Below are 12452 nucleotides of genomic sequence, written 5' to 3'. Positions count from 1 at the left end.
TAGCTTCTCCTAACAGGGTGATGAGGACAGCTTCCCCTAACAGGGTGATGAGGATAGCTTCCCCTAACAGGGTGATGAGGACAGCTTCTAACAGGGTGATGAGGATAGCTTCTCCTAACAGGGTGATGAGGACAGCTTCCCCTAACAGGGTGACGAGGACAGCTTCCCCTAACAGGGTGATGAGGAAAGCTTCCCCTAACAGGGTGATGAGGACAGCTTCTCCTAACAGGGTGATGAGGATAGCTTCCCCTAACAGGGTGATGAGGACAGCTTCTCCTAACAGGGTGATGAGGACAGCTTCCCCTAACAGGGTGATGAGGACAGCTTCTCCTAACAGGGTGATGAGGACAGCTTCTAACAGGGTGATGAGGATAGCTTCTTCTAACAGGGTGATGAGGATAGCTTCCCCTAACAGGGTGATATTTAATGTAAAGACTGTAGGTCAGATACAGTATTAAGGAGACGTCAGTAATGTGTAATACACTATGAGGCCTGTGTGAGTTCTGACCTTGTGATTGGTGGCGTCCAGGATGAACTCTGCTCTGACCCCGTTGTTCTCTGGGGAACGGTAGTCGAACAGCGAGTTGGTCAGGTAGGTCATCCCTTTACTGCTCAGACTCTCCCCGCAGCTGAAGAACACTGCATCCTGGGAAAAGGAGGAGAGGACAGACACAGAATCAATCAAATCACAGTATAGAAACACACTGACTCAGTCCTCCACTACATCACAATAGAAGAAGAGAGACCTCCCTCAGTCCTCCTCTACATCACAATAGAAGAAGAGACCTCCCTCAGTCCTCCTCTACATCACAATAGAAGAAGAGAGACCTCCCTCAGTCCTCCTCTACATCACAATAGAAGAAGAGAGACCTCCCTCAGTCCTCCTCTACATCACAATAGAAGAAGAGACCTCCCTCAGTCCTCCTCTACATCACAATAGAAGAAGAGAGACCTCCCTCAGTCCTCCTCTACATCACAATAGAAGAGACCTCCCTCAGTCCTCCTCTACATCACAATAGAAGAAGAGAGACCTCCCTCAGTCCTCGTCTACATCACAATAGAAGAGAGACCTCCCTCAGTCCTCGTCTACATCACAATAGAAGAGACCTCCCTCAGTCCTTCTCTACATCACAATAGAAGAAGAGAGACCTCCCTCAGTCCTTCTCTACATCACAATAGAAGAAGAGAGACCTCCCTCAGTCCTCGTCTACATCACAATAGAAGAAGAGACCTCCCTCAGTCCTCGTCTACATCACAATAGAAGAAGAGACCTCCCTCAGTCCTCGTCTACATCACAATAGAAGAAGAGAGACCTCCCTCAGTCCTCGTCTACATCACAATAGAAGAAGAGAGACCTCCCTCAGTCCTCCTCTACATCACAATAGATGAAGAGAGACCTCCCTCAGTCCTCCTCTACATCACAATAGAAGAGAGACCTCCCTCAGTCCTCCTCTACATCACAATAGAAGAGACCTCCCTCAGTCCTCGTCTACATCACAATAGAAGAAGAGAGACCTCCCTCAGTCCTCCTCTACATCACAATAGAAGAGACCTCCCTCAGTCCTCGTCTACATCACAATAGAAGAAGAGAGACCTCTCTCAGTCCTCCTCTACATCACAATAGATGAAGAGAGACCTCCCTCAGTCCTCGTCTACATCACAATAGAAGAAGAGAAGACCTCCCTCAGTCCTCCTCTACATCACAATAGAAGAAGAGAAGACCTCCCTCAGTCCTCCTCTACATCACAATAGAAGAAGAGAAGACCTCCCTCAGTCCTCCTCTACATCACAATAGAAGAAGAGAGACCTCCCTCAGTCCTCCTCTACATCACAATAGAAGAGAAGACCTCCCTCAGTCCTCCTCTACATCACAATAGAAGAAGAGACCTCCCTCAGTCCTCCTCTACATCACAATAGAAGAAGAGAGACCTCCCTCAGTCCTCCTCTACATCACAATAGAAGAAGAGACCTCCCTCAGTCCTCCTCTACATCACAATAGAAGAGACCTCCCTCAGTCCTCCTCTACATCACAATAGAAGAGAAGACCTCCCTCAGTCCTCCTCTACATCACAATAGAAGAAGAGACCTCCCTCAGTCCTCCTCTACATCACAATAGAAGAAGAGACCTCCCTCAGTCCTCCTCTACATCACAGCCTGCTGGCAACACAACCATTCCAGGATCTGTGAGGGTTACACAGAACACAGCAGCACAAGTTTGGATCATAGACCAACAATCAAACCACACTGCAGGTTCACTTTGAGAGATGTTAGTTTGAGGTAAAGGTTACAGGAGAGGAGAGGAAGGAGAGGAGAGGAGAGGAAGGAGAGGAGAGGAGAGGAAGGAGAGGAGAGGAAGGACAGGAGAGGAAGGAGAGGAGGTTCGAGGAAGGAGAGGAGAGGAGAGGAAGGAGAGGAGGGTCGAGGAAGGAGAGGAGAGGAGAGGAGGACAGGAGGGTCGAGGAAGGAGAGGAGAGGAGAGGAAGAAGAGGAGGGTCGAGGAAGGAGAGGAGAAGGAGAGGAAGGAGAGGAGAGGAGGAGGAAGGAGAGGAGGGTCGAGGAAGGAGAGGAGAGGAGAGGAAGGAGAGGAGGGTCGAGGAAGGAGAGGAGAGGAGAGGAAGGACAGGAGGGTTGAGGAAGGAGAGGAGGGTCGAGGAAGGAGAGGAGAGGAGAGGAAGGAGAGGAGGGTCGAGGAAGGAGAGGAGAGGAGGGTTGAAGGAGGAAGGAAAGGAGGGTTGAAGGAGGAAGGAGAGGAGGTTTGAAGGAGGAAGGAGAGGAGGATGAGGAAGGAGAGGAGGGTTGAAGGAGGAAGGAGAGTTGAAGGAGAGGAGGGTTGAAGGAGGAAGGAGAGGAGGAGGAGGAAGGAGAGGAGGATGAGGAAGGAGAGTTGAGGTAGAACAGCCTCGTTCTTTACCTCCTCCCGTCTGTTCAAGTTCTCCTCAAAGTCCCGCACTCCCATGATGCCTTTCAGGCAGAGCGCCCGGACGCCCACGATGCCGATCTGACAGTCAAAGAAGGGTTCCCCCATCATCAGCACCTAGAGAAGAGGAGAGGTGGAGGAGAAGAGGAGAGGAGAAGAGGAGAGGTGAGGAGGAGAGGAGAGGTGAGGAGAAGAGGAGAGGAGAGGAGGAGAGGTGAGAAGAAGAGGAGAGGTGAGAAGAAGAGGAGAGGTGAGGAGAAGAGGAGAGGTGAGGAGAAGAGGAGAAGAAGAGAGATGAGAAGAAGAGGAGAGGTGAGGAGAAGAGGAGAGGGGAGGAGAAGAGGAGAGGGGAGGAGAAGAGGAGAGGTGAGGAGAAGAGGAAAGGTGAGGAGAAGAGGAGAGGGGAGGAGAAGAGGAGAGGTGAGGAGAAGAGGAGAGGTGAGGAGAAGAGGAGAGGTGGAGGAGAAGAGGAGAGGAGAAGAGGAGAGGAGAGGAGGAGAGGAGAGGAGAGGAGAGGAGAGGTGAGGAGAAGAGGAGAGGTGAGGAGAAGGGGAGAGGTGGAGGAGAAGAGGAGAGGTGGAGGAGAAGAGGAGAGGTGAGAAGAAGAGGAGAGGAGAGGTGAGGAGAAGAGGAGAAGGAAGAGAGGAGAAGAGGAGAGGTGAGGAGGAGAGGAGAGGTGAGGAGAAGAGGAGAGGTGAGGAGAAGAGGAGAGGAGAGGTGAGGAGAAGAGGAGAGGTGAGGAGAAGAGGAGAGGAGAAGAGGAGGAAGAGGAAGAGAGGAGAGGAAGAGGAAGAGAGGAGAGGAGGAGGAAGAGAGGAGAGGTGAGGAGGAGAGGAGAGGTGAGGAGAAGAGGAGAGGTGAGGAGAAGAGGAGAGGAGAGGTGAGGAGAAGAGGAGAGGTGAGGAGAAGAGGAGAGGAGAAGAGGAGGAAGAGGAAGAGAGGAGAGGAGGAGGAAGAGAGGAGAGGAGGAGGAAGAGAGGAGGAGGAAGAGGAAGAGAAGAGAGGAGGTGGAAGAGAGGAGGAGGAAGAGAGGAGAGGAGGAGGAAGAGAGGAGAGGAAGAGGAAGAGAGGAGAGGAGGAGGAAGAGAGGAGAGGAGGAGGAAGAGAGGAGGAGGAAGAGGAAGAGAAGAGAGGAGGTGGAAGAGAGGAGGTGGAAGAGAGGAGAGGAGAGGAAGAGGAAGAGAGGAGGAGGAAGAGAGGACAGGAGGTTAGGAGAGCTTTAGCGCGTGATCAGACTACCGGGGTGAATGAGACAGACTGAGGAAGCTTCTCTACAGTGGGAAGTCTAACAACAGGCCACACAAACGCCACTCATTCACAGAAAGCAATGAAACCATCTGCGGCACAAGGTTTTAAGAGCCCATATCATTGGCCTATCATGAACAAGGCTCTTATTAGCGTGTGGCCATGTTACTCTGTGGTGTCTGTGAAGTTACAACGACATGCTGCCGTTATGAAAGACCTGGGTCACATGAAGGCCACCACTCTCAATCTGGAACCACCAGCTGGGCCCATAGGGCACCCTATTCCCTATATAGTGCACTACTTTTTGACTGAGTAGTGGACTAAACAGGGAATACAGGGCCATTTAGGAGGGGGATCTAAGTGTGGTTCGCCTTGCTTACCGTGGGTTCCCCCCCGAACCACACCAATAAAACCTTGAGTTTTAATAATTACAAGCCCTGCTTTCCCTGTTTTACCATTACCCTCTCCCTGCCTCCACGGTCCTCCTCCTCTCTCCTCTCCCTGCCTCCACGGCCCTCCTCCTCTCTCCTCTCCCTGCCTCCACGGTCCTCCTCCTCTCTCCTCTCCCTGCCTCCACGGCCCTCCTCCCCTCTCCTCTCCCTGCCTCCACGGTCTGCTTCCACGTCCCTCCTCCTCTCTCCTCTCCCTGCTTCCACGGTCTGCTTCCACGGCCCTCCTCCTCTCTCCTCTCCCTGCTTCCACGGCCCTCCTCCCCTCTCCTCTCCCTGCCTCCACGGTCCTCCTCCCCTCTCCTCTCCCTGCCTCCACGGTCCTCCTCCCCTCTCTCTCCCTGCCTCCACGGTCCTCCTCCCCTCTCCTCTCCCTGCTTCCACGGCCCTCCTCCTCTCTCTCCTCTCCCTGCCTCCACGGTCCTCCTCCTCTCTCCTCTCCCTGCCTCCACGGCCCTCCTCCCCTCTCCTCTCCCTGCCTCCACGGTTCCTCCTCCCCTCTCCTCTCCCTGCCTCCACGGCCCTCCTCCTCTCTCCCTCTCCCTGCTTCCACGGTCCTCCTCCTCTCTCCTCTCCCTGCTTCCACGGTCCTCCTCCCCTCTCCTCTCCCTGCCTCCACGGTCCTCCTCCTCTCTCCTCTCCCTGCCTCCACGGCCCTCCTCCCCTCTCCTCTCCCTGCCTCCACGGTCCTCCTCCTCTCTCCTCTCCCTGCCTCCACGGTCCTCCTCCCCTCTCCTCTCCCTGCTTCCACGGTCCTCCTCCCCTCTCCTCTCCCTGCCTCCACGGTCCTCCTCCTCTCTCCTCTCCCTGCTTCCACGGTCCTCCTCCTCTGTTATAGAGAGGGACGAGATTACAGTCTGTTATAGTGTAGTCCCAGTGAGGGACGAGATTACAGTCTGTTACAGTGAGGGATGACATTACAGTCTGTTATAGTGAGGGACGAGATTACAGTCTGTTATAGTGAGGGACAAGATTACAGTCTGTTATAGTGAGGGACGAGATTACAGTCTGTTATAGTGTAGTCCCAGTGAGGGACGAGATTACAGTCTGTTACAGTGAGGGATGAGATTACAGTCTGTTATAGTGAGGGACGAGATTACAGTCTGTTACAGTGAGGGACGAGATTACAGTCTGTTACAGTGAGGGATGAGATTACAGTCTGTTATAGTGAGGGACAAGATTACAGTCTGTTATAGTGAGGGACATGATTACAGTCTGTTACAGTGAGGGACGAGATTACAGTCTGTTACAGTGAGGGATGAGATTACAGTCTGTTACAGTGAGGGATGAGATTACAGTCTGTTATAGTGAGGGGACATGATTACAGTCTGTTACAGTGAGGGACATGATTACAGTCTGTTACAGTGAGGGACGAGATTACAGTCTGTTACAGTGAGGGATGAGATTACAGTCTGTTACAGTGAGGGATGAGATTACAGTCTGTTACAGTGAGGGATGAGATTACAGTCTGTTATAGTGAGGGACGAGATTACAGTCTGTTATAGTGAGGGACGAGATTACAGTCTGTTATAGTGTAGTCCCAGTGAGGGACGAGATTACAGTCTGTTATAGTGAGGGACGAGATTACAGTCTGTTATAGTGAGGGACGAGATTACAGTCTGTTATAGTGAGGGACGAGATTACAGTCTGTTATAGTGGAGTGCCAGTGAGGGATGGGATTACAGTCTGTTATAGTGGAGTCCCAGTGAGGGATGAGATTACAGTCTGTTATAGTGGAGTCCCAGTGAGGGACGAGATTACAGTCTGTTATAGTGAGGGACGAGATTACAGTCTGTTATAGTGAGGGACGAGATTACAGTCTGTTATAGTGAGGGACGAGATTACAGTCTGTTATAGTGAGGGACGAGATTACAGTCTGTTATAGTGAGGGACGAGATTACAGTCTGTTACAGTGAGGGATGAGATTACAGTCTGTTACAGTGAGGGATGAGACTACAGTCTGTTATAGTGTAGTCCCAGTGAGGGATGAGATTACAGTCTGTTATAGTGGTGTCCCAGTGAGGGATGAGATTACAGTCTGTTATAGTGTAGTCCCAGTGAGGGATGAGATTACAGTCTGTTATAGTGAGGGATGAGATTACAGTCTGTTATAGTGGAGTCCCAGTGAGGGATGAGACTACAGTCTGTTATAGTGAGGGATGAGATTACAGTCTGTTACAGTGAGGGATGAGATTACAGTCTGTTATATACCATGGTAATGTATATGATATTAGCCTGTTATATACCATGGTAATGTATATGATATTACAGCCTGTTATATACCATGATAATGTATATGATATTACAGCCTGTTATATACCACGGTAATGTATATGATATTACAGCCTGTTATATACCATGATAATGTATATGATATTACAGCCTGTTATATACCATGATAATGTATATGATATTACAGCCTGTTATATACCACGATAATGTATATGATATTACAGCCTGTTATATACCATGATAATGTATATGATATTACAGCCTGTTATATACCACGATAATGTATATGATATTACAGCCTGTTATATACCATGATAATGTATATGATATTACAGCCTGTTATATACCACGATAATGTATATGATATTACAGCCTGTTATATACCACGATAATGTATATGATATTACAGCCTGTTATATACCACGATAATGTATATGATATTACAGCCTGTTATATACCACGGTAATGTATATGATATTACAGCCTGTTATATACCACGGTAATGTATATGATATTACAGCCTGTTATATACCATGATAATGTATATGATATTACAGTCTGTTATATACCATGATAATGTATATGATATTACAGCCTGTTATATACCATGATAATGTATATGATATTACAGCCTGTTATATACCATGATAATGTATATGATATTCCAGTCTGTTATATACCACGATAATGTATATGATATTACAGCCTGTTATATACCATGATAATGTATATGATATTACAGTCTGTTATATACCATGATAATGTATATGATATTACAGCCTGTTATATACCATGATAATGTATATGATATTACAGCCTGTTATATACCACGATAATGTATATGATATTCCAGTCTGTTATATACCACGATAATGTATATGATATTACAGCCTGTTATATACCACGATAATGTATATGATATTACAGCCTGTTATATACCATGATAATGTATATGATATTACAGCCTGTTATATACCATGATAATGTATATGATATTACAGCCTGTTATATACCATGATAATGTATATGATATTACAGCCTGTTATATACCATGATAATGTATATGATATTACAGCCTGTTATATACCATGATAATGTATATGATATTACAGCCTGTTATATACCATGGTAATGTATATGATATTACAGCCTGTTATATACCATGATAATGTATATGATATTACAGCCTGTTATATACCACGGTAATGTATATGATATTACAGCCTGTTATATACCATGATAATGTATATGATATTACAGCCTGTTATATACCATGATAATGTATATACAGCCTGTTATATACCATGATAATGTATATGATATTCCAGTCTGTTATATATCATGATAATGTATATGATATTACAGCCTGTTATATACCATGATAATGTATATGATATTACAGCCTGTTATATATCATGATAATGTATATGATATTACAGCCTGTTATATACCATGATAATGTATATGATATTACAGCCTGTTATATACCATGATAATGTATATGATATTACAGCCTGTTATATACCATGATAATGTATATACAGCCTGTTATATACCATGATAATGTATATGATATTACAGCCTGTTATATATCATGATAATGTATATGATATTACAGCCTGTTATATACCATGATAATGTATATGATATTACAGCCTGTTATATACCACGGTAATGTATATACAGCCTGTTATATACCATGATAATGTATATGATATTACAGTCTGTTATATACCATGATAATGTATATGATATTACAGCCTGTTATATATCATGATAATGTATATGATATTACAGCCTGTTATATACCATGATAATGTATATACAGCCTGTTATATACCATGATAATGTATATGATATTACAGTCTGTTATATACCATGATAATGTATATGATATTACAGCCTGTTATATATCATGATAATGTATATGATATTACAGCCTGTTATATACCATGATAATGTATATGATATTACAGCCTGTTATATACCACGGTAATGTATATGATATTACAGCCTGTTATATACCATGATAATGTATATACAGCCTGTTATATACCATGATAATGTATATGATATTACAGCCTGTTATATACCATGATAATGTATACGATATTCCAGTCTGTTATATATCATGATAATGTATATGATATTACAGCCTGTTATATACCATGATAATGTATATGATATTACAGCCTGTTATATACCATGATAATGTATATGATATTACAGCCTGTTATATATCATGATAATGTATATGATATTACAGCCTGTTATATATCATGATAATGTATATACAGCCTGTTATATACCATGATAATGTATATGATATTACAGCCTGTTATATACCATGATAATGTATATGATATTACAGCCTGTTATATACCATGATAATGTATATGATATTACAGCCTGTTATATATCATGATAATGTATATGATATTACAGCCTGTTATATACCATGATAATGTATATACATGTTATAGTTGTTCTGTTAGAGCCATCTCCATACAGTGTAAGGGGTTAAATAGCATACACATAGAACACATAGAAAATAACATTGACTTCAGTGGGGATCCCTGTTCTAGTAATCCTATTTCTATGGACAGAAGGGTTCCTACCTCGATAGTGATTCCCTCTCGCTCCAGAGAGTTAGAGTACTGACCCTGTGGGCCCCTGTGTGTGTCCCTCAGTGTGTGTCCCTCAGTGCGTGTCCCTCAGTGTGTGTCTCTCTGTGTGTGTCCCTCAGTGTGTGTCCCTCAGTGTGTGTCCCTCAGTGTGTGTCTCTCTGTGCGTGTCTCTCTGTGTGTGTCCCTCAGTGTGTGTCTCTCTGTGTGTGTCCCTCAGTGTGTGTCCCTCAGTGTGTGTCCCTCAGTGTGTGTCTCTCTGTGTGTGTCCCTCTGTGTGTGTCTCTCAGTGTGTGTCCCTCTGTGTGTGTCCCTCTGTGTGATGATGATGAACAGAGCGGAGACAGAAGGGTCGTACCTCCATGGTGATGCCCTCCTGCTCCAGACAGAGTCCCTCCCTGCTCTTCATCTTCTGAGGACTGTAGTAACTGCTCTCCACCTGCATCTCTGTCAACTGGTCTCACACACACACAGAGAGAGAGAGACAGAGAGAGACAGAGAGACAGAGAGACAGAGAGAGAGAGAGAGAGAGAGAGAGAGAGAGAGAGAGAGACAGAGAGAGAGAGAGAGAGAGACAGAGAGAGAGAGAGAGAGAGACAGAGAGAGAGAGAGACAGAGAGAGAGAGAGAGACAGAGAGAGAGAGAGAGAGACAGAGAGAGAGAGACAGAGAGAGAGAGAGACAGAGAGAGACAGAGACAGAGAGAGACAGAGAGAGAGAGAGAGAGAGAGAGAGAGAGACAGCGAGAGAGAGAGAGAGACAGAGAGAGAGGAAACATGGTTGATATAAATAAAGTCAACATCCTTCTCTTTGGGACGTCACAGAACAAGGCCCTGGAGAGCTGAATACTTCACTATAAACACCAGAATATCAGAGACAAACAGAGAGACACCAAGGAGAGAGAGGGAGGGAGGGAGAGTCTGGTCAGGGGAGAGAGAGAGAGAGGGGGGTAAGGAGAGTCTGGTCAGGGGGAGAGAGAGAGAGAGGGAGGTAAGGAGAGTCTGGTCAGGGGGGAGAGAGAGAAGAGAGGAGGGGGAGAGAGAGTCTGGTCAGGGGGAGAGAGAGTCGGGTCAGGGTGGAGAGAGAGAGAGAGGGAGGTAAGGAGAGTCTGGTCAGGGGGAGAGAGAGGAGAGGAGGGGGAGAGAGAGTCTGGTCAGGGGGGAGAGAGAGGAGAGGAGGGGGAGAGAGAGTCTGGTCAGGGGGAGAGAGAGGAGAGGAGGGGGAGAGGAGAGTCTGGTCAGGGGGAGAGAGAGGAGAGGGGGGAGAGAGAGTCTGGTCAGGGGGAGAGAGAGGAGAGTCTGGCCAGGGGAGAGAGAGAGGTGTGATGGCTGGCCAGGGGGAGAGAGAGGGGTGATGGCTGGCCAGGGGGAGAGAGAGGGGTGATGGTTGGCCAGGGGGAGAGAGAGGTGTGATGGTTGGCCAGGGGGAGAGAGAGGTGTGATGGTTGGCCAGGGGGGAGAGAGGTGTGATGGTTGGCCAGGGGGAGAGAGAGGTGTGATGGTTGGCCAGGGGGAGAGAGAGGGGTGATGGCTGGCCAGGGGAGAGAGAGGTGTGATGGCTGGCCAGGGGAGAGAGAGGTGTGATGGTTGGCCAGGGGGAGAGAGAGGGGTGATGGCTGGCCAGGGGGAGAGAGAGGGGTGATGGCTGGCCAGGGGGAGAGAGAGGTGTGATGGCTGGCCAGGGGGGAGAGAGGTCTGATGGCTGACCAGGGGGAGAGAGGTATGATGGCTGGCCAGGGGGGGAGAGAGGTATGATGGCTGGCCAGGGGGAGAGAGGTATGATGGCTGGCCAGGGGGAGAGAGGTATGATGGCTGGCCAGGGGGAGAGAGAGGGTGATGGCGTGCCAGGGGAGAGAGAGGGGTGATGGCTGGCCAGGGGGGGAGAGAGAGGTATGATGGCTGGCCAGGGGGAGAGAGGTGTGATGGCTGGCCAGGGGGAGAGAGAGAGGGTGATGGCGTGCCAGGGGGAGAGAGAGGGGTGATGGCTGGCCAGGGGGGAGAGAGAGGGGTGATGGCTGGCCAGGGGGAGAGAGAGGTGTGATGGCTGGCCAGGGGGGAGAGAGGTCTGATGGCTGACCAGGGGGGAGAGAGGTATGATGGCTGGCCAGGGGGAGAGAGGTATGATGGCTGGCCAGGGGGAGAGAGGTATGATGGCTGGCCAGGGGGGAGAGAGGTATGATGGCTGGCCAGGGGGAGAGAGGTGTGATGGCTGGCCAGGGGGAGAGAGAGGGGTGATGGCGTGCCAGGGGGAGAGAGAGGGGTGATGGCTGGCCAGGGGGAGAGAGAGGTATGATGGCTGGCCAGGGGAGAGAGGTGTGATGGCTGGCCAGGGGCGAGAGAGAGGGGTGATGGCGTGCCAGGGGGAGAGAGAGGGGTGATGGTTGGCCAGGGGGGAGAGAGAGGGGTGATGGTTGGCCAGGGGGGAGAGAGAGGGGTGATGGCTGGCCAGGGGGGAGAGAGAGGGGTGATGGCTGGCCAGGGGGGAGAGAGAGGTGTGATGGCTGGCCAGGGGGAGAGAGGGGTGATGGCTGGCCAGGGGGGAGAGAGGTGTGATGGCTGGCTGGGTGTAGCTCAGTCCCACCGTTTCAACTGTAACACAGGAAGCAGCTGCAGGTTAGAACAGACTGGAGCAGCTGCACCTTATTATACTACTGATGGAAACTCCTTCCTCTTCCCCTCTCTTCTCCTCCCTCCGTTCTCTGATCTCCCCCTCTTTCCCTCTCTTCTCCTCCCTCTCTTTCCCTCTCTTCTCCTCCCTCTCCTTTCCTCGTTCCGTCGGTTTAATCACGTGCAGGGAAAAACCGTCGCAAGCCTTCCCAGCAACCCCTGGGAAATGGCAGCAAGCAACAAGGACCGTTCTGAAAGAGTGAGAGAGCGATTTGTTTCACCACGTCAACGCTGAACCTAGCTCTCTGAGCTAACGTAGCAGGACTCTGACTGTACCTGGGTCTGTAACAATACAGTAACAGGATGGAGCTAGCGTAGCA

The 12452-nt window shown here is 48.6% G+C and overlaps 1 protein-coding gene across 1 annotated transcript in view; it reads right to left on the bottom strand.

Moving 5' to 3' along the window:
• Positions 1 to 12452, bottom strand: part of LOC106590749 (vacuolar protein sorting-associated protein 13B) — a 258600-nt gene that overhangs the window by 116448 nt on the left and 129700 nt on the right. The window contains exons 10-12 of the mRNA XM_045713900.1: positions 9826 to 9921; positions 2912 to 3034; positions 509 to 646 (exon numbers count right to left, since the gene is read on the bottom strand). Coding sequence (XP_045569856.1) covers positions 509 to 646; positions 2912 to 3034; positions 9826 to 9921 — 357 coding nt within the window. The remainder of the gene's footprint in view (positions 1 to 508; positions 647 to 2911; positions 3035 to 9825; positions 9922 to 12452) is intronic.

The sequence above is a fragment of the Salmo salar genome, unplaced genomic scaffold, assembly GCF_905237065.1.
Source record: "Salmo salar unplaced genomic scaffold, Ssal_v3.1, whole genome shotgun sequence".
In the NCBI taxonomy this organism is placed as follows: domain Eukaryota; kingdom Metazoa; phylum Chordata; class Actinopteri; order Salmoniformes; family Salmonidae; genus Salmo; species Salmo salar.
This window is presented reverse-complemented; position numbering and strand designations above follow the sequence as displayed.